We start from the raw sequence: 18,078 nt of genomic DNA on the forward strand, positions 1-18,078 counted from the left end.
ATTCCCAGAGTTTTGCCCCACTAGAGTTTGCTTCTGTATGGGAAGGCAGAGAGAGGGAACAGGAATGGGGACAAGAGGGAGGGGAGAGTTCAGGACTTTTGGAGAATGGGCCAGATACCCGAGAGAACATGAAACAATCCTCGGGTTCTCAGTCAAATCCTCAGAAGCTGTTTCCCCATACTCATACATGCCAGGCTATCAATGAGATTGGCTTGGAGCTTTTTGGCTCGAGTGACCAGTTCAGATACAGTCAAACTGGCAGAACGTGGTTCCAAACTGAACATTGTTACTGTCTGATGGGCCGTTTGGTGACCTGTTGGTGGACTCAGTCCAGTTCCTGGTGGACAGATGGTGGCAACTGTCACTCACCCCCTCCACAAAGGGTACATCACTCCCTTTGTTCACAGCCTTGACAGAGCAGCCAGTAACTTACTGGGCCATGGAAACTGAACTGCCTCCCTGTCCCCAGCAGTGGTTCCTCCTGGTCAGGCTTGGAGATGCAGCCTGCTTGTGGTCCGTGTGCTCTACATGTTCTCTGGGTAAAGAGAGGACTTCTCTGCCCAGAACCATCCATCCTGAGCCTTATATCTGTGCAGAATTCTCTCAAAAAATGCCCCGCCAATGGGCAAAGCCAAGGGGAATAGACGGTAGGGAACATTCTGCCCTGGCTGGGGATGGGCCAGGTTATCTAATCCTCTTGCAAAGGTCTGATTGTTGTGACTCCTTTTCCTCTGCTTCTTGACGCTCAGGAGCATTCGTGAATGTTCTAGTGTATTTTCCATCCCTGACCTCCATGTTGTGCAGCAAGCCACTGAGCTGGAGTGACCTTTCCATGCCACCATGATCAATGCTCTGTATTGATTAGCTCTCCCACTGCTGCTCTCGTCAGCCAGTCAACATGCAGAAAAGCCCAGGCCTCTGTGGTTTGCCGCTGATGGCTGTGTAAAAGCTACGTCCATGTCTTTCCGCAAGATATCAGCATGAATTTGTCTCACCTCTTGCTCCTCACAGCTGAGTGTAATTTTTGTGGCTGTCCGTGAACTGCCCAGGTGCTCCTGCCTCCTGTTGCACGCTTACTCTGCTTTAAATCCAGTTGTCTTCCCTTCACTAGAGGTGCTCAGATACTGCGGTGGGGGGTCATACGAGATAGAAAGTGTGGCTACGAAGGAAGGAAGGAAGGAAGGAAGGAAGGAAGGAATAAGCATGGTTGTGTGGCTCTCCCTGCAGCTTGGAGAAGCTGGAGCTATGGTTCCCAACTGCCTCAATGTTGACAGGGCTTTGCCTCATCAGAAGCACCCTGGAGTATCATGACGTGTGATCTCCTGCACGTTAGTGGGTGATAAAGTAGCGTTTAACATCAAGGAGAGGAATGTGCAGTGGCCCTCATGCAGTGGTGCGGGTGCTGTGCCCCGGCACCCTTTGAATGTGGTGTGTTCGTAGGGTAGGTAGAAGAGAGCAGGCCCCTAATATCCCAGCATCTCAGTATTTTCGGAGTCCACAGGTGGAGTGCGGGCCAGAGGGGACGATCGCTGCCTCATAGGTTATTCTAGGACGAGGGCAATGACGAAGGCATGGGGGGGTTGTTTCTGTAAGGATGAAGCTGTGGTAACCGGGATACTGGAGTAAGGTAGAGGTGGGCACTGCTAATGCAGAGCACAATGGCCAGTACTTCATCATAGATGAGCTGCTCATTCCATGACTAACTGTCAGCCAAGACTTGACTAAGGTTGGCAGCTTTGAGGAATGCAGGACAAATCTGCCTTTACCATAGGCACCTGGGCCTCATTGTCCATTGCCCTGTACCTTGTGCCATCACTTACAATTGGTGCAGAATAGGTGTAATGGAAACAGGGACATTTACAGCCAATTTGCATTGGTGTAGATGGTTGTAGGTATTGCAGGGCCTTGGGGAATCAGGGCCATTCTCTGGGGTTATGTCAGGCTATGAAGTTGACAAGATGATTATGAGGATAATAATAATAGTAATGGAAGACTTCTGTTCAAACAGACTGAATCCCAAAAAGCCCTGGACTGTGGGGACTCAAGAATCAGGATCACAATTTCCTGTCTTGAGCTCAAGGAGAAAAAGAGAGTTGACGTTGATTACCATCATACAGCATGTAATTTTTGATCCAAGGAATTTAAAGCACTTTGCCAATATTAAGCAACTCACCCAGTATCACACCAATGGGAATGAAGCCCAGGAGACCTGTCTGCCTGCTCTGATCATTGTACATTGCCTCCCTAGCTGGAAAACCAAGAAGAGAGTATGCTTATTCCTAAGCATATGCCACAGAAATAAGGGAGGTTCCTTCTTTCCCCCACCCCCAACCCTCTTTCCCTTGGCTGTGAACGTCCAGATAACTTCCCATCCAGAGTATGTATTTGCCACTGCTCCATGGTTTGCATTATCATTTGCTCTGTGTGTGCTCTTTACCATGACTCAAAGCTCTGAGTTTTCCTCTCTGTGCTGTCTCTCTCACCCCACCCTGGGAAGTTCAGAGATAACCCACCAGATGGCCATAGCTTCCCCCATTGCCCTCTGAGAACATATTGCCCTGTCCCAGGTAGACAGGAGAGGAAAAGGGTGCTGGGCACCAGGGATTTGGGGAAGTGGAAAAGGAAGGCTGTTCCAGAATACATGGCTTGCTGCTGCAGCATCTGCGTCACACAATCTAACAATGCACCGTTGTTAGATTGTGTCTGCATGTGCGTGCTTAGTTTTAGCATCTGTTTTTGCTGCCACCGAGCAGCTTCCACTGTGCTCGTGACCAGTGGAGAGCTTGATCCATTTACCCCCTATGTCTTATGGCTAATTTATGTCAGACATAGGGAGACTTGGGAATTCTTCCAGGATTGCTGCTTGGCACTGGCAGGAAATGGTGGAGCAGGGCCGCCCGGGGAAGGTGGGGGAGGCAAGTGGGGCAATTTGCCCCAGGTCCCGGGCCCCACAGGGGCCCTGCAAGCTCTGGCCCAGACGTGGTCCGGGTCTTTGGTGGCATTTCGACGGCAGGGGGGCCTTTCAGTCACCCCGGGTCTTCAGCGGCATTTCGGCGACGGGGGGCCCTTCGGTGCTGCTGAAGACGCGGAGTGACTGAAGGGCCCCCCACCGCCAAAATGCCGCCGAAGACCTGGACCGCCACCGGGTGAGTACAAGCACCGCAGCTCCCCCACTTTGCCCCAGGCCCCCGAATCCTCTGGGCAGCCCTGTGGTAGAGCCAAGACAATTGGCAGCATCCTCGGTGGTCCTTGATGTCTACTGTTTCCAGGTGGAGTAGAGGTTCCCAATTCTCCCCTCTAATCCCCCAGACTATTCCCCTTCCTTCTCCCATGCCTGTATCCCTACTGTCATGTAAATTACCTGGTCTCCGCAGGTCTACAGATCCCTCTTAGCCTTTGCAAGGGCTGAGATAATACTGAAAGCTAATTTTCCCCCTACTGTTACTCGCACCTTCTTGTCAGCTGTTGAAAATGAGCCATCCTGATTATCACTACAAAAGTTGTTTTTTCTCCTGATGATAAGAGACCACCTTAATTGATTAGTTTTGTTACAGTTGGTATGGCAACACCCATTTTTCACGTTCTCTGTGTATACATATCTTCCTACTGTATTTTCCACTGCATGCATCCTACAAAGTGGGCTTTAGCCCATGAAAGCTTATGCCCAAATAAATGTGTTAGTCTCTAAGGTGCCACAAGGACTCCTCAGTCTTTTTGCTGATACAGACTAACACGGCGACGCCTCTGAAACCTGTGAAGGTTTTGTGGCTGTTCAAACAATGTTTAACTTGGCAGACTGCAGCCAAGCCCTAGGGTGTCTCATGCCTTCTGGACTGGCCAGTGTCCTGGGTCAAAAGTAGCTTCCAGGGGGTAATAAATGGAGATATACCAATCTCCTAGAACTGGAAGGGACCTTGAAAGGTCATTGAGTCTAGCCCCCTGCTTTTACTAGCAGGACCAATTTTTGCCCCAGATTCCTGGGTGGCCCTATCAAGGATTGAACTCATAACCCTGGGTTTAGCAGGCCAGTGCTCAAGCCACTGAGCTATCCCTCCCCGCAATGGGTTGCAAGCTGTAAGGTCTGTGGCTGCTAAGTGGCGGGACCAGATTGCAGCTTCTAGGCAAAGCCAAGCCAGACTCGCTTGCTGCCCCTTGCCAGGACCCCCACCTCCCCAACCCATGTAGGCTCCTTATTCCACCACCCTCTGTGGCAAGGTGCTGCCTCTTGCTTCCTGTGTGCAGCAGCAGAGGGTTGGTGGTTCAGAGCTGGAAGCTGTAGTGATGATTTCTTGGCATGGAGCATATCTGTGCTGAAAGAGGGGGATGCTTGCTGACTAGAGCCTTCCAGAATATTTGCATTGAGACACATGCTGGATTCACCTGTCATTAAACCCAGCACCAGTGTGTTTCAACATTGCACCTAGATTGGAATGGGGAGTCAGAGAGAGCCTGAGGACTGAGCTGAGGTGAATTTGAGGTGGATATTGGGAAAAGATTGGACTCGGTTTTCAAGTAAACTGAATTTCCGAGCAAGCTGACTGCAGGCTGGAGTTTCCAAGAGAGGCTTTACGGGGGGAGGATGAGTTTTGAGAAGAGCTGGCTGAGGGCCTAGTTTCAGTGAGAACTCGAGACCTGAGTCTCAGAGAAGTTTGGGCTGATGGCTGCTTTCAACATAAACCCAGTGACTCTCAGTGTCACAGTAGCACAGCTGGAGTTCACGCTGAGCCTTTATAGTTGCCTGAACGCAAAACGGAAAGGGAAGTAAAGTGGAGTTGAATGATGCAGGCTGTGTACCAACAGCACATGGTCCCACTCAACACAGCCCAGGCACCTGGAGCACTGAGCAGCAAATGCTGCTTTGCTGGGCCAGCAAGGAATCCAGAACTCCGTACACAAAGCCCAACATATTTACTGTTGCCCCAAATTAGTCACTGATATTAAATTACTAGGCAACATGCTGGAATACACACTTTAGAGATAAATCTTTACTCTCTAATTTCCATGGGCCTAAGGTCCTGTTTCTACTCAGGCAAACGCCCACCAATGTCAGTGGGAGTACTTGGATGAGTAAAGTGACTCATGCGTGTGAGCGTGGGACTGGGCCCTAAATCGATTGCTGAGTAATGCAGTCACTTTCTTTTTTGTGCATTTTGTTATGTTTTCTTTTCTTTTTATTAAGTAATTAAAAATGTACTGAGAAATCTCCCCCAAATAATGAGCGAGTTTAATTAGATTGCACACACGCAATTCAGGAGCAAGGCATAGCTGTGCTGTGCATTGATAATCAGAATGGAGTAACGACTTGAGGCCGGGAGGTGCTAAAGGCAAGAGTTGCTACTGTGGATTCCTAGAGTCCAGTGCCAAAATCCTTACTCAGACACATACACGACTGGCCTGTTTTTTGACGGCATTCATGCCCCCCAACTCCTGTGGAAAGGGTATCAGCAGCACCTTTAGAAACCAATCAATGATTATTTTCTGTTTCAGGGATGCCTTGTCAGGTTAAGCAAAGGGGGGAAGTTGATTTTCAAGCAGTTTGTTGAGAAAATGCATTTATTTGTAATATCCTTGTATAGCCTGCATGCCTGTGGCTCTGTGACTGATTTGGAAATCTTAGCACGTCTGCGTTGTTGTTTAAAGCTGCTTTTCAAGGCCCCTTTCACATCATTTGAACTGAAGAGAACTTTTAGCGCTTAGCAAGTTTCAGAAAAGGTTTAGATATTTATATGAATAGGAATAGCATCTGTACTGACAGTAGCTAGGATAAAAATTACAGGGGCTTTCAATCTTTGTCCTTCAGGGCTCCAGCTGATCACTACCTGGGGTCAGGAAGAAACTTCACCCTCACATAGTGTAGTATTGTACAATTGGGGTCCTGTGCTTTCCCCTAAAGCATCCAGCTTTTGCCAGTGGCAGAGACTGAATATGCCACTAATTTGTCAAGTATCAGAGGGGTAGCCGTGTTAGTCTGGATCTGTAAAAGCAGCAAAGAGTCCTGTGGCACCTTATAGACTAACAGACGTTTTGGAGCATGAGCTTTCGTGGGTGAATACCCACTTCGTCGGATGCAACTGATTTGTCAGCTCATACACTTCTAACATTTATATTCCTGTCTCATCTAGGAAGATAGCATTGTCTAGTGGCTAGAGCATTCTGGCTCTGCCACTGACTTGCTGTGTGACCTTTTGGACAAGTCCCTGTACCTCTTTGCCCTCCCCCCTCCTTTGTCTATGGAGATTATAAAATCTTTAGGGCAGGGGCTCTCTCTTACTAGGTATATATACAGTTCCTGGCACAATGGGGCCCTGATCTGGTTGCACCCTTTAGGTGCTACTGTAATACCAATTAAAATACAATAGTCCCCCCCCCTCCTCTTTTCTCTTTGCAGATACATCCGCTCAGAACGCTCTGTCATTCTCATCAACTTCTGCCTGTCCATCATTTCCTCCAATGCTCTCATTCTGATTGGACAAACCCAGACCAGGAATAAGGTAGGAGACACATTTCTTGTTCTCTGATTTAGCATTGAGATGATCTGTTCAGGCAGCTTTCCCCCTCCTCCCTCTATGCCTCCCTCTGTTAATTAGTTATGTGTCAGAGACACCACTAAACGGCAGATTTCAATTTTCTCTCTTGCTCGCTTCTTGGTAATTTGGGAGCATCCTCAGGGCTTTCATGAAAAAAACAATGTGATATCACATGGCTCAGCAAAGGAGCATGGTTGTTTCTAAGACTTTAGCCATTTTATCTTCGAAAAACTCCAAAAGACAGATGGGGGGGGGAACCGCAGAAACTCAGCACTGTAAATGCTTTGCCCTTCTTGGCTGGCTTTCATCCTCGGAGCTCAAAGTATGTTGCAAGCGGGAATAAGAAGAGCCTCCTCACACCCTCTCTAGCGCAGGAAAGTGTCATGAGACCCGTTGTACACATTGCAGAGCTAAGGCCAGGGGCCCCAGCACCTCCTCGGTATTTAGATTTCAAATCAATGGGAGTCAGACACCTAAATACCTTGGAGATATGAGCCTGAGGGCTTACGTGATTTACACAAGGTCACAGAGTGAGTCGGTGACGAAGTTGGAATACCCAGTTGCCCTAGGGTGACCAGATGTCCCGATTTTATAGGGACAGTCCCGATATTTGGAACTTTATCTTATATAGGCGCCTCTTACCCCCTACCTCCTGTCCTGATTTTTCACACTTGCTGTCTGGTCACTCTAAGTTGCCCTGATGTGGCCACTAAAGTACACTCCTCTGTATTATCAAGCAGGCTATCAGAATGACTCTGATTGCCAGCCAAAGCACTTTAATTCACCTTTTATAATACCAACCAACTCTTATCATCCATCTCTCTGAAGGCACTTTACAGAGGGGGCCACTGTACTGTATTATCCCTATTTTACAGATCAGGAAAGTAAATCCTAAAGAGGAGAAGGGACTTCTCCAAAGTCACCTAGCAGGCTAGTGCCAGAGCCAGGACTAGAACCCAGGTCTCGTAAGATCAATGCTGGTTATGCTGCCTCTTCTTGAAGCTTTATTATGGAGAAGCCCCAGGACTGAATGAGCAGTGGGGACTGACTAGCCTTTTGGTCCCTAGAGAGGGCCTTTCAGCTCAGCGCTAGGGCATGTCTGGGGGCCAGGGTGGGAGACATTTCCCTGCAGCTGCTGCCCAGGTCATACTTTCTGTGGATAAATAGAGGGATTCGGTCCCCAGGCTTGCAACTCTGGCTCCTCTCCCTAGTACAACGTGCGCTGCGAAAGTAAAGCAATAAGCTTGCCGTCTTTGTGCATCGTGCATGGTCTGTTAAGTGGTAGAGTGGGGTGGGAGAGATGGAGAGAATGGCTTTGCAGGGGCTTTCACTGGGAACTTCAGCTGAAGCCAAGAGATGTGTGTGCCAGGGCCATGAAAAACAGCATTTCTCCAAGTTCCTTCCCATTTAATAAGCCTGGACGACTTCAGCTATGGCTCCGGTCACTAAACAATCAACTTCATCCTGGAAAAAAAATGTCAACAATTTTGGCCGCTCCTGTGCCTTTATTTAATTCTGTTCCTCTTCTGTAGAAAGTTATGGTCTAGTTTGTCCTTGGTGATTTTGCTCCCCATTTTATGGATGTCCCTCATCGGAGCCTTTAGTGGGGGCTTCTGACTGTGATTGCAAGAGGCAGATTAGTTCTTTGCACATAAATATGCATGAAACCCCATAAATAGAAAGGTTATTCTTGGATTTCCACTCAGCCGTCTAGTCTCCAGTAAGGAAGAGAGAAAGAAACTATGCAGAGAAAAGGTTGGGGTTCCATGGAGTCTAAATTAGGAATTTATAAAAGCTGAATTATTGATGATGGAGCTTCTGAAAATTTGGCAAGGGTTTGCAGCTCCATTTTCCCCCAAGGGTTTCTTTGGCATTGATTAGCTTCAATATTGTGAATTCGTCGCTCATTTCCACCTGTGGAACTCCAAAGGCCAGAATCTGATTCTATTTGCAAAATGCTCCTCGAAGAGGAAAGTGCTGGCTAGGGGCTAAATAATTGTTAGGTAATACAAAAGGAATGAGCCCTGCATTATCCAGTCACACATTCATGTCTGTGAGTTTATTAATATATTGTAGGCACGATTATGTGGTATTAATTAGGACTCCATTAATAAAGAACGAAAGGAGGGTGATGTAATTAATGCAAATTGACATGGATTTATGGAAAATAAATTCTATCAAACTAACTCGATATCATTTTTGATGAGATTACAAGTTTGGTGGATATATTTAATAGTATTGACATAATATAGTTAGATTTCTGTTAAGCATTTGACTTGGTACTGCATGATATTTTGATTAAAAAACTAGAGTGATACAAAGTTAATATGGCACACACGAAACGGATTAAAAACTGGCTAACTGATAGGTCTCAAAATATAATGATAAACAGGGAATTGTCATCAAGCAGGTGTGTTTCCAGTGGGGTGTCTCAAGCACTGGTTCTTGGCTCTACGCTATTTAACATCTTTATAAATCACTTAAAGAAAACGTCAAATCATCACTGATAAAGTTTGCAGATGACACAAAAATTGGGGGAGTGGTGAATAATGAAGGGGACAGGTCACTGATTCGTAATGATCTAGATCACTTGGTAAGCTGGGCACAAGCATAAAACATGCATTTTAATATGCCCAAATGTAACTGTATACATCTGGGAACAAAGAATGTTGGCCATATTTACAGGATGGGGCACTTTATCCTGGGAAGCAATGATTCTGGAAAAAAATTTGGGGGTCATGGTGGATCAGCTGAACATGAACTCCCAGTGTGATGCTGTGGCCAAAAGAACTAATGTGATCTTGAGTTGGAAAAACAGGAGAATCTCTTGTAAGAGTAGAGAGATTATTTGACATCTGTATTGGTCACTGGTGTGACCCCTGCTGGAATTCCGTGTCCAGTTTTGGTGCCCATTGCTCAAGAAGGATGTTGGTAAATTGGAGAGGATTCAGAGAAGAGCCACGAGAATGATTAAAGGAGTAGGAAACATGGTATATAGCGACAGAGCTCAGTCTATTTAGCTGAACAAAGAGAAGGTTAAGTGGTGACGTGATCACAGTCTATCAGTATCTACATGTGGAACAAATATTTAATGATGGGCTTTTCAATCTAGCAGAGCAAGGTCTAGCATGATCCAATGGCTGGAAGTTGAAGCTAGAGAAATTCAGACTGGAAATAAGGCATCATTTTTTAACAGTGAGGATAATTAACCACTGGAAGAATGTACCAAGGGGGATGGTGGATTCTCCATCACTGACAATTTTTAAATCAGGACTGGGAGTTTTTCTAAAAGACCTGCTCTAGGAATTATTTTGGGGCAGTTCTCTGGTCTGTGTTACACATACGGTCAGACTAGATGATCACAAAGGTCCCTTCTGGCCTTAAAGTCTATGAATCTATCTGTTGCAAAGGAAAAAAAAATCTTTTCTTCAAAAAGAGAAGTGTAAGAACCCTGTATGCGGTCTAGCAGAACAGCTTGGTAAATTGGCTTGAGTAGCCGTCTCTCCTGTGAAAGTTGCTGGTTTGAACTCAGCATGGTGTAGCAATGGAAAAAGGTTCTTGCTATCTCGAGACTTCTTGATGAACAATGAGTATGTCTGCGCTAGAGCTGGAAAGTGTAATTTCCACCTTTGGTTGACGTACCTGCTATTTATAGCTTGCGTGCTATAAATAGAAGTGTAGCTAGCAAGACATGGGCAGCGGGAGAGGTGCCCCAAGTATGATCTCGTAGTCTCCCCAGAGAGGCTGAGGGCTGAGTTGACCATAGAGAATCACATTCACTTTCTCATCCTTATACCTGGCCTTTCTATGGTATGCTGGGGTGATGTAGCCATGAGGCAATGTGGGAGAAGATTCCCCTTCAGCTTCCTATTTTGTAGATAAATGCAGGATTTCAGTCTCACTGGAAGCATGAAATTCAGACCTGCTCAGCTCCTCACTGTCTCCACTCCCCAGATTTTTATATTAAACTCTGATAAAGGTAAAAGTGCCTGGAAAATCTAATGCACCTCTTTGGGATGCTGGAAAATCTGGAAGCAAAACACCATTCTCTCTCCCAGATAAACTGTTGGCCAGGATGGCAAAATCATGCTGGCCAAAGATGAAATCAGTAACATGGAGAATTTGTAGAATTGGCCAGAAAATAGTGACTTTCTTATGGGAATGATTTGGAATTTTTTCTGGAAAATGTTTAGTCAACTTTTTGAATTTTTGAAAATTTCACCCAGATCTACAAGCTGTTTTGGGGGAAAAAAATAAATAGATAAATAAATAAATAAATCATAATCATAATCCTGATCCCACTGAAGTTAAGGACAAAAATCCCGTTGACTCAGATAGGACAAGAATTCCCTCCCCTCCCCCCGGGATGTACTTGGACTCCAATTGAGCAAAACTCTTATGCACATGCCAAACTTTAAGCATATGCTCAAGTCCCAGTGCCTTCAATGGGATGCTTAAAGTTCAAGTACATGCTTCAGTGGTTTGCTGAATCAGGACCTTGAAGTTGAGGTGCATCTTTTCATTGTCTGACTCCGGCGAGCTTCCTTCTAGAATGCGGTTTGGAAGCTGTTCCCCTTCCCTGCTGCTAATCTCACCTGTATCCCTTTCCTCCCATCTCCAGGTGATATGCACACTGGTGGCAGCTTTCCTGCATTTCTTCTTCCTCTCCTCTTTCTGTTGGGTGCTGACAGAGGCCTGGCAATCCTACATGGCTGTGACGGGCAGATTACGGAACCGCATCATTCGCAAGCGCTTCTTGTGTCTCGGATGGGGTGAGAATTATGGGTCTGTGACTCAGCAGTATACTGGAATCTAGGGTTTGCTGGCGGATTGGATCTCTTCACTTTCCATTCTCCCTGCATTTTCCTCATCTTCCCTCTCTGTCTCATTCTCCCTCCAGGCCCTTCATATTCTCTCTCACACTCTTTTTCCCTCCTAGTGAAACAAGCTCTGTAATTCTGTCTCCATGGCAGCAGGGTTTTCCATAGGCAAATCAACTATTAGGTTGGTGCAGATGTTTGCAGCTAATTTTTCTCCCTCTGTCTTTCCCGTATGTTTAATTTATTAGCCTTAAATGAGGCATTTTGTCGTAGAAATCAAAGGCAATAATGTGGCTTGGGCTTTCAAAAATGTTACAAGCTGGAGTTCGGAAAGAGCAACATCACAAAAAGTTTGCCCAAAAGCGAGTGAAAAACACAGACATGCACACAGACACACAGAAAACATTGCACTGTACTAGTGACTCATTTTACTACTGAAGTCAAACACTTTTCCTGAGGCAGGATATTTTTGATACTTATAAAAGGACTTGACGTTTCAAGCAGCCTCATGCCAGCATCTCAACTCCTGGAGTAAGCAGATTCTCCAGCCACATGATAATCTTGCAGCTGACCTCCTTTTGTCTGACTTGGCTAACCTGACCTGGGCTCTTAGCTCTGATCCCCTTAGCTCTTGGGATTTCCTAGTGATATAGTTGTGAATAGAATATACCCCACAAGCTAAAGAGAGTAGTCAAAACCTACCAATGTCAAGGTGATAAGATTAGAAGCAGAGCATTTAAAGCCAAATTCTGCCCTTGGATGCACTCTTGCAATACCCATTGGCCAGGAATGGAAACCATCCATATGTGCAAAAGCAGAATCTCAGTTGTACTATTTGACAATATTTAAATAGCCCTTCCAGTGTATTTCTGTACATCCATTAACACTGCTGCACCTCTGTAAGTAAGGCTGGGTTCCGCTTGTCATTGAGAGGAGTGCTTATGGTGCATCTTCCTCAGATTTACAAAGCAGCTCCAGCGTGGAAAGCATGAGTTTTCAATTAAATCTGTTACCGAGTTTATGAACTAAAATAGTCAAACACGGGACCTTTAAAAATAAATATTGTGTGTGTGTGTGTATGTATGTGTGTGTGCATGCACACACATATGCAGACACACATACACACATACACACTATTTTATTACTCAAACCAGATGAGGGGCATTAAATGAATTTAAGTAATCAGGGAGCAGTTTCACTGTAATTAATAAACACTGGGGCACTTGACTATTTTAGATACCAGAGAGTTTTGGGCAAACAACTTTCACAAGCCTCAGATGGCTGCATTCATTTACAATGACAATAGGCGTCATTCCACCTACTGCTGCAATGCAGCCACCTCTGGGATAGATCACATTAGCTGATGAACAGTGCATAGTAACAATTCACAACAGATTAGGACAAGAAGTGAAGAAGAATGCCATGTCCCATTAATGCAGCAGGGAGTTTTAGGTGTGTAGAAGGTAGGTAGACTTTGGTCACAACACTGGGACAAATAACACCTATACTGAAACAAAAACATGTAGAAAACATATCTTTAAAAGCATAATTTCAAATAATTTACACTTCTGGCTCCAGAGGGAGGTGATTTCTCATAGCCATTTTCTTTTTCAGTTGGATTTCTGAATTGCTATTTTAAATTTCTTGCCAGATTCTCTGCTGGTGTCAACTAGTGCAGCTCCACTGACTTCAATGAAGCTGCATCAGTTTCTACCAGTACTAAGTTTGGTCCTCTGCTTTCTCGTTGTTTCTCACTTGCTTTTACACCTGCTACTCATCCAGAAAAAAAGAGTCATCGGACTTTTAGCAACCACTAAGGGCTAAGACCACTTAGGACATGGAGGGATGAATTGCTCCCAGAAAACAATTTCTTCATCAAATTTATCCCTTTTTAATACTGACAACTTGTTTGTGACTGTATTGTAATTTCCACTGTTATCCATCAAACGTTTGATGCTATCATAGTTCAGCCTCTGGGCTGTTCATTTCAAGTATTGCTTTGAGTATTTGATATTGCAGTATGCATGCTGAGCTTATTAATTGGATGTGTTGGTCACAGGCTATGATTATCTGGCCTGATGGGATGAGCAAAGCTCTTAAAGTCAAATTTTTGGCATAAACATTTGGAATTATGTTGTGGGGAGGCACCTAAGATTTAGTGGCCAAGAGTTTTAGGGAAAAAGAGACAAGAGTAGACGGCGGGGGGGAGAGTAGGGAAGTCTTTCCAAGCCTCTTGTATGTTTACACGTGATCTAGTGGATTGCACCTGGAGATGTCAGGTGGGAACAGAAACCCATGATCATGTAGCTGCTCCTAGAATCTCCCCATAGCTGCTTTCAACTACCTGAAAGGGGGTTCCAAAGAGGATGGATCTAGGCTGTTCTGAGTGGTGGCAGATGACAGAACAAGGAGCAATGGTCTCAAGTTGCAGTGGGGAAGGTTTAGGTTGGATATTAGGAAAAACTTTTTCACTCAGAGAGTGGTGAAGCTCTAGAATGGGTTACCTAGGGAGGTGGTGGAATCTCCTTCCTTAGAGGTTTTTAAGGGCAGGCTTGACAAAGCCCTGGCTGGGATGATTTAGTTGGGAATTGGTCCTGCTTTGAGCAGGGGGTGGGACTAGATGACCTCCTGAGGTCCCTTCCAAACCTGACATTCTATGATTCTATGATTCATATCAAACAATAAGGCACGATGCCGGCAGACTGGTTGCTCACCCTGATATCTGATGAGTCTTAAAGTGATTTGCATCCCTGGAGGCTACACGTGACCGCTGTGGATAGCCATCACCAGGGTCAGTGGATACCTGCACTTTTTCCACAGCCTGATGTGAACCCTGTTGCACAAGTATGGGGGCTTCGTCAGAGCAGAGCTAATCCTTGTTTGCTAGTGATCCCACTGATTCCTAATGGGATTTGCCCGTCTTTAGCACTTAGATGGCTTACTTCACGATGTCCCAAGGAGCAGGGCTATAAAAAGCCGCATGGAGACCTTTCTAACTGAACAGGCAGATGTTACTATCTGGTATTCAGGCATTTTCGCTGGGGAAAGGGAGGGCCAGGCAGGGCAGAGTGAACCAGAAAGTCACCCTGGTCTCCTTCATAGCTCCTTGAGTAGCTTATTGCTGGAGGAACTGGAAGGATCAGGAGGCTGTTAATGGGTTACAGAGCCTGTCACCTCTGTGTTACTGGTTCAGTCTGTGCCTGGGTATGTAACGACTTAACCTGTTACCACCCCAGTGCTGTTCAGTGCTCTCTATTAGATCAAATCAGCATCTCAGGCTGGTTCTGAGGGACCAGACCTGCACGTCACAATAACCAGCTGGCTCTATCTGCCCTCCCACTTGGGGCAGCCTCAGCAGAGAGGGCGAGAAGATGGTGCCAGGTCAGGAGGGAAGCACCTTGGAAGGGGGATGTGAGCACCGTGGCTGCCCGCACTGCACTTGCTCTGTGAATATAAGCTGATGGCGTCATCAGCGTCTAGCGCAGCGTCACTCACCAACACTACATGGCTTGGTGCATGTGTCACATGAGCAACACAGCTTTCCTGCCAGACACCCGCCCGCCACTAGCCGGGGTCGTTACAGAATGTGGCCAGCTAGGGGTGTCATCCTTCACCTCCCCTCAGAGACGCTGGAAGAGAGCGGGTCTCTCTGAAACAAACAGTTCTACGTGCCACGTGTCGCCCTCTAGCGACAGATCCACACCAGAGGATAGGAGCCTACTGCTACTACCAGCCAGCGGAGTTCCTCCTTTAGCTCAAGGGGCAGAGTCTCGTGTCCTTAGCCCTGAAGAGTCAGGAGTTCAGGTGCTGCTGAGGATCCAGGCTGGGGAGAGGGGTTTGTGGCAGAGAAGGACTCGCTGAGCGAGGTGCAGCCTCCGTAGAAACTAAAACGACTGACGCTCTTTTTGTTTCATTCCCTTAGGGCTGCCTGCCTTGGTGGTTGCCATTTCCGTGGGATTTACGAAAGCCAAGGGCTATGGCACCGTCAACTAGTGAGTAACAGGCCACCTCTTCCGTACTCTTCCTTTCCTCCCCTCTGTCCTTTCCTCCCGCATGAATTGACTCTCCGGGGCACCTGTAGGCGCGGGGCCCTCCAGGCTGCAGCCACGCCAACAGAGGCGCCTTTCCCATGGGGAAGATGAGAAAGGAAGCTGCCTTCGCACTGCTCGGTTGCACTAACCTATTGGCTGCCTGTTCGGGTCTGGAGGCTGCGTGACTTCTTTGTTCTTACCTGAGCGCCTGTGTGAGGCTTTAGGAAGGAAAGGGCCTGAGAGAGAGAGGACGGGCCTGCCTGCAGTCCGGTGGGAGCTTTGCTGGTGGTTTCAGCGGGAGTAGGATCAGCTCCTATATTCCCTTCCCCGTTAGGGGTCTGGAAGGCAATTCCCCCCATGGCAACATAATGTAGCACACTTGGACAGGTGCATTATTGTTTTTCTCCATCTTCCTAAGCACCTAGCGCTGGCTACTGTCAGAGTCGCGACAGGCACTAAACTCAGAGGGTACATCTACCCTGCATCCTAGCCCATGCTCTGACTCAGGTTTGAGCCCAAGCCGCCCTACACACACGTCAGCCTGACTCAGGTCAGCAAGCACCCCGGACTTGGGCTCTAGGACCTTGCTAAAGGTGTGGGTCAGAGCTCTGAGTTCTGCTGTGACTGAGGGCTAAACCCTGTCATTTTGCAGCGTGGACAGAGCTCCAGCTGCAGACCCGAGTCGGAAGGTCTGCGTAGTGTAGGGTGACCAGATGTTCCAATTTTATCAGGACTGTTCCGATATTAGGGGCTTTCTCTTCTATAGGACCCTATTATCCCACCCCAGCCCAATTGGTAACCATTGCTATCTGGTCACCCTAGCCTAGGGCAGTATGTATGCGTTAGCATGGCTGGAGTTGCCGAATCTGGCAATTGCAAACCGAGGTTTATAGTGCAGTGCGGTCTCTCAGGCCCGGGCTTGGAAACACCAAGTCCACGAGCCTGGATCCCATAGATCTGGGCTTAGTGTGCAGTGTAGACACACTCGTAATCAGTTTGTGCATTGCAACCTCTTCGTTCCTGACATAGAAAAGGCCGAACAGCTGGTTAGATTAACGGCTGCATCTATGACGTCATTTTGATGTAGGCCTGTGGTATTTGGAGAGTTTTTAAGAGGCCAGTGTGCAAGACGTACCTTTCAGGGTGGTTTTAATATTGAAGTTACGTGAAGTAGGAGGAATGCCTGTTGGGTTGATCTCTGGGGTCTGTTTTATCAGTCAATGGTGGGAACTGCATGATCCAGGCCAGAGTCTCAAAAGAGCTCCGCTACCAGGTAAGCACCAAAGTAAGGGTGTGGTTTGCAAAGGGAGCACAGTGGGAACGGAGCATTTGGAAAATACGGCCTTTATTGACACACCTAAATGGGAGCCGAGCTCTTTAGTAAATCCATCCGTTCTGGTTCACACCAATGCTCTGCTGGCCATAGGGGAATGTAGAATCAGTGGAGGGATTTTGAGTACAGGCCTCTGGGAAAGTTGTTGATCGGGGGCTTTCCAGGTCTGAGAATTGGAGATGGAGAATTGGAGATAGAGTCAAGGCTGGCTCGTGACGGTATCATGCCTGCTGGTGTGTGGAAAATAGTTTTTCACGAAATGTTCTTGGAGATTTTCACCATTTCATTTCACCCCTGAAATGTCATGATTTCTCCTTCCACGTTCTGGGCCACGTGTTGTTTATTTACTTGAAAACAGGCAAAATCGCCTGCTCACAAAACCTTGAGTGGGAGCAGGACAGCACCCGCCTTCGAGATGTGTGTTGGGTACAAGGAGAAGGGGTGGAAACGGCAGAATGAGACAGAGAGGGGAGAATAAGGGAATATAGCCCAGGCTGAAATCACTCAGCATAGAGCAGAAGCAGCAGCAGCATTAAAGAAAGTGCAGCTGAGAGAGTGTACAAAAAAAAGGCAGTTTAGCCGTAGAGATATGGGCACATTGCACCCAAAGGACAGCAACGTCCGCAGCGTTACGCCAATCTGTTCCCCACCCTGATTCCACCAGCGATTCTATGCCCTGGGGTGACGCTGGAGATCCAGCCAGCAGCAGCAGAGTTAGACAGACCTTCTGATCTGGGACAGTTAGTGTGCAGCAAGCTAGGATGTGAATTTAAAGCTCGCCCTCTACTCTGTACTAACTCCTCATGTGCACTAGCCTAGTGCATTTCCAAATTGCACACCCGCTAGGATGAGCTTTTTACCATATAGACAAGCCATTCTTCTCCAGCCAGGATCCCTGCTCACTCCTTTAAACATGCAGCCAAAGCAAGGCAGAGTCTGGTCTGTCATACTCTGAGACCCGTATTCTGCACTCAGCACACATCCCTTGCCCGATTCTCCACTGCTTTGCACCTTGGCTAGCAAAGGGTGTACAAAGAGAGGGTAACACGCTACTCACTCACTCACGGCCGTGGTGTTTGGCCACACAAGGTGCAGGACCATAGGGTGACCAGATGTCCAGATTTTATAGGGATAGTCCCGATATTTGGACTTTTTTTTAAAAATGGGCTCCTATTACCCCCCACTCCCTGTCCTGATTTTTCACACTTGCTGTCTGGTCACCCTACAGGGCCACGGAGAAGCAGGCTGTTGTAAACGAAGGGGTTATAAGAGGCAGTTCCTAACATCTGTGTCAGTGTCAAGGCTGTTTTATCGGAACTGTACTGACTCACCTGCCTCCGCTCAGCATCAGTCACTGCCTGGAGTTT

At 46.9% G+C, this 18,078-nt stretch overlaps 1 protein-coding gene across 1 annotated transcript in view; it reads left to right on the plus strand.

The window, feature by feature from the left end:
- The window catches only part of ADGRB1 (adhesion G protein-coupled receptor B1), a 349,272-nt gene that overhangs the window by 269,265 nt on the left and 61,929 nt on the right, over positions 1 to 18,078 (plus strand). The window contains exons 21-23 of the mRNA XM_039525203.1: positions 6,389 to 6,491; positions 11,149 to 11,299; positions 15,270 to 15,339. Of these exons, the coding sequence (XP_039381137.1) occupies positions 6,389 to 6,491; positions 11,149 to 11,299; positions 15,270 to 15,339 (324 nt within the window). The remainder of the gene's footprint in view (positions 1 to 6,388; positions 6,492 to 11,148; positions 11,300 to 15,269; positions 15,340 to 18,078) is intronic.

Source organism: Mauremys reevesii, linkage group 2, assembly GCF_016161935.1.
Source record: "Mauremys reevesii isolate NIE-2019 linkage group 2, ASM1616193v1, whole genome shotgun sequence".
NCBI classification, from domain to species: domain Eukaryota; kingdom Metazoa; phylum Chordata; order Testudines; family Geoemydidae; genus Mauremys; species Mauremys reevesii.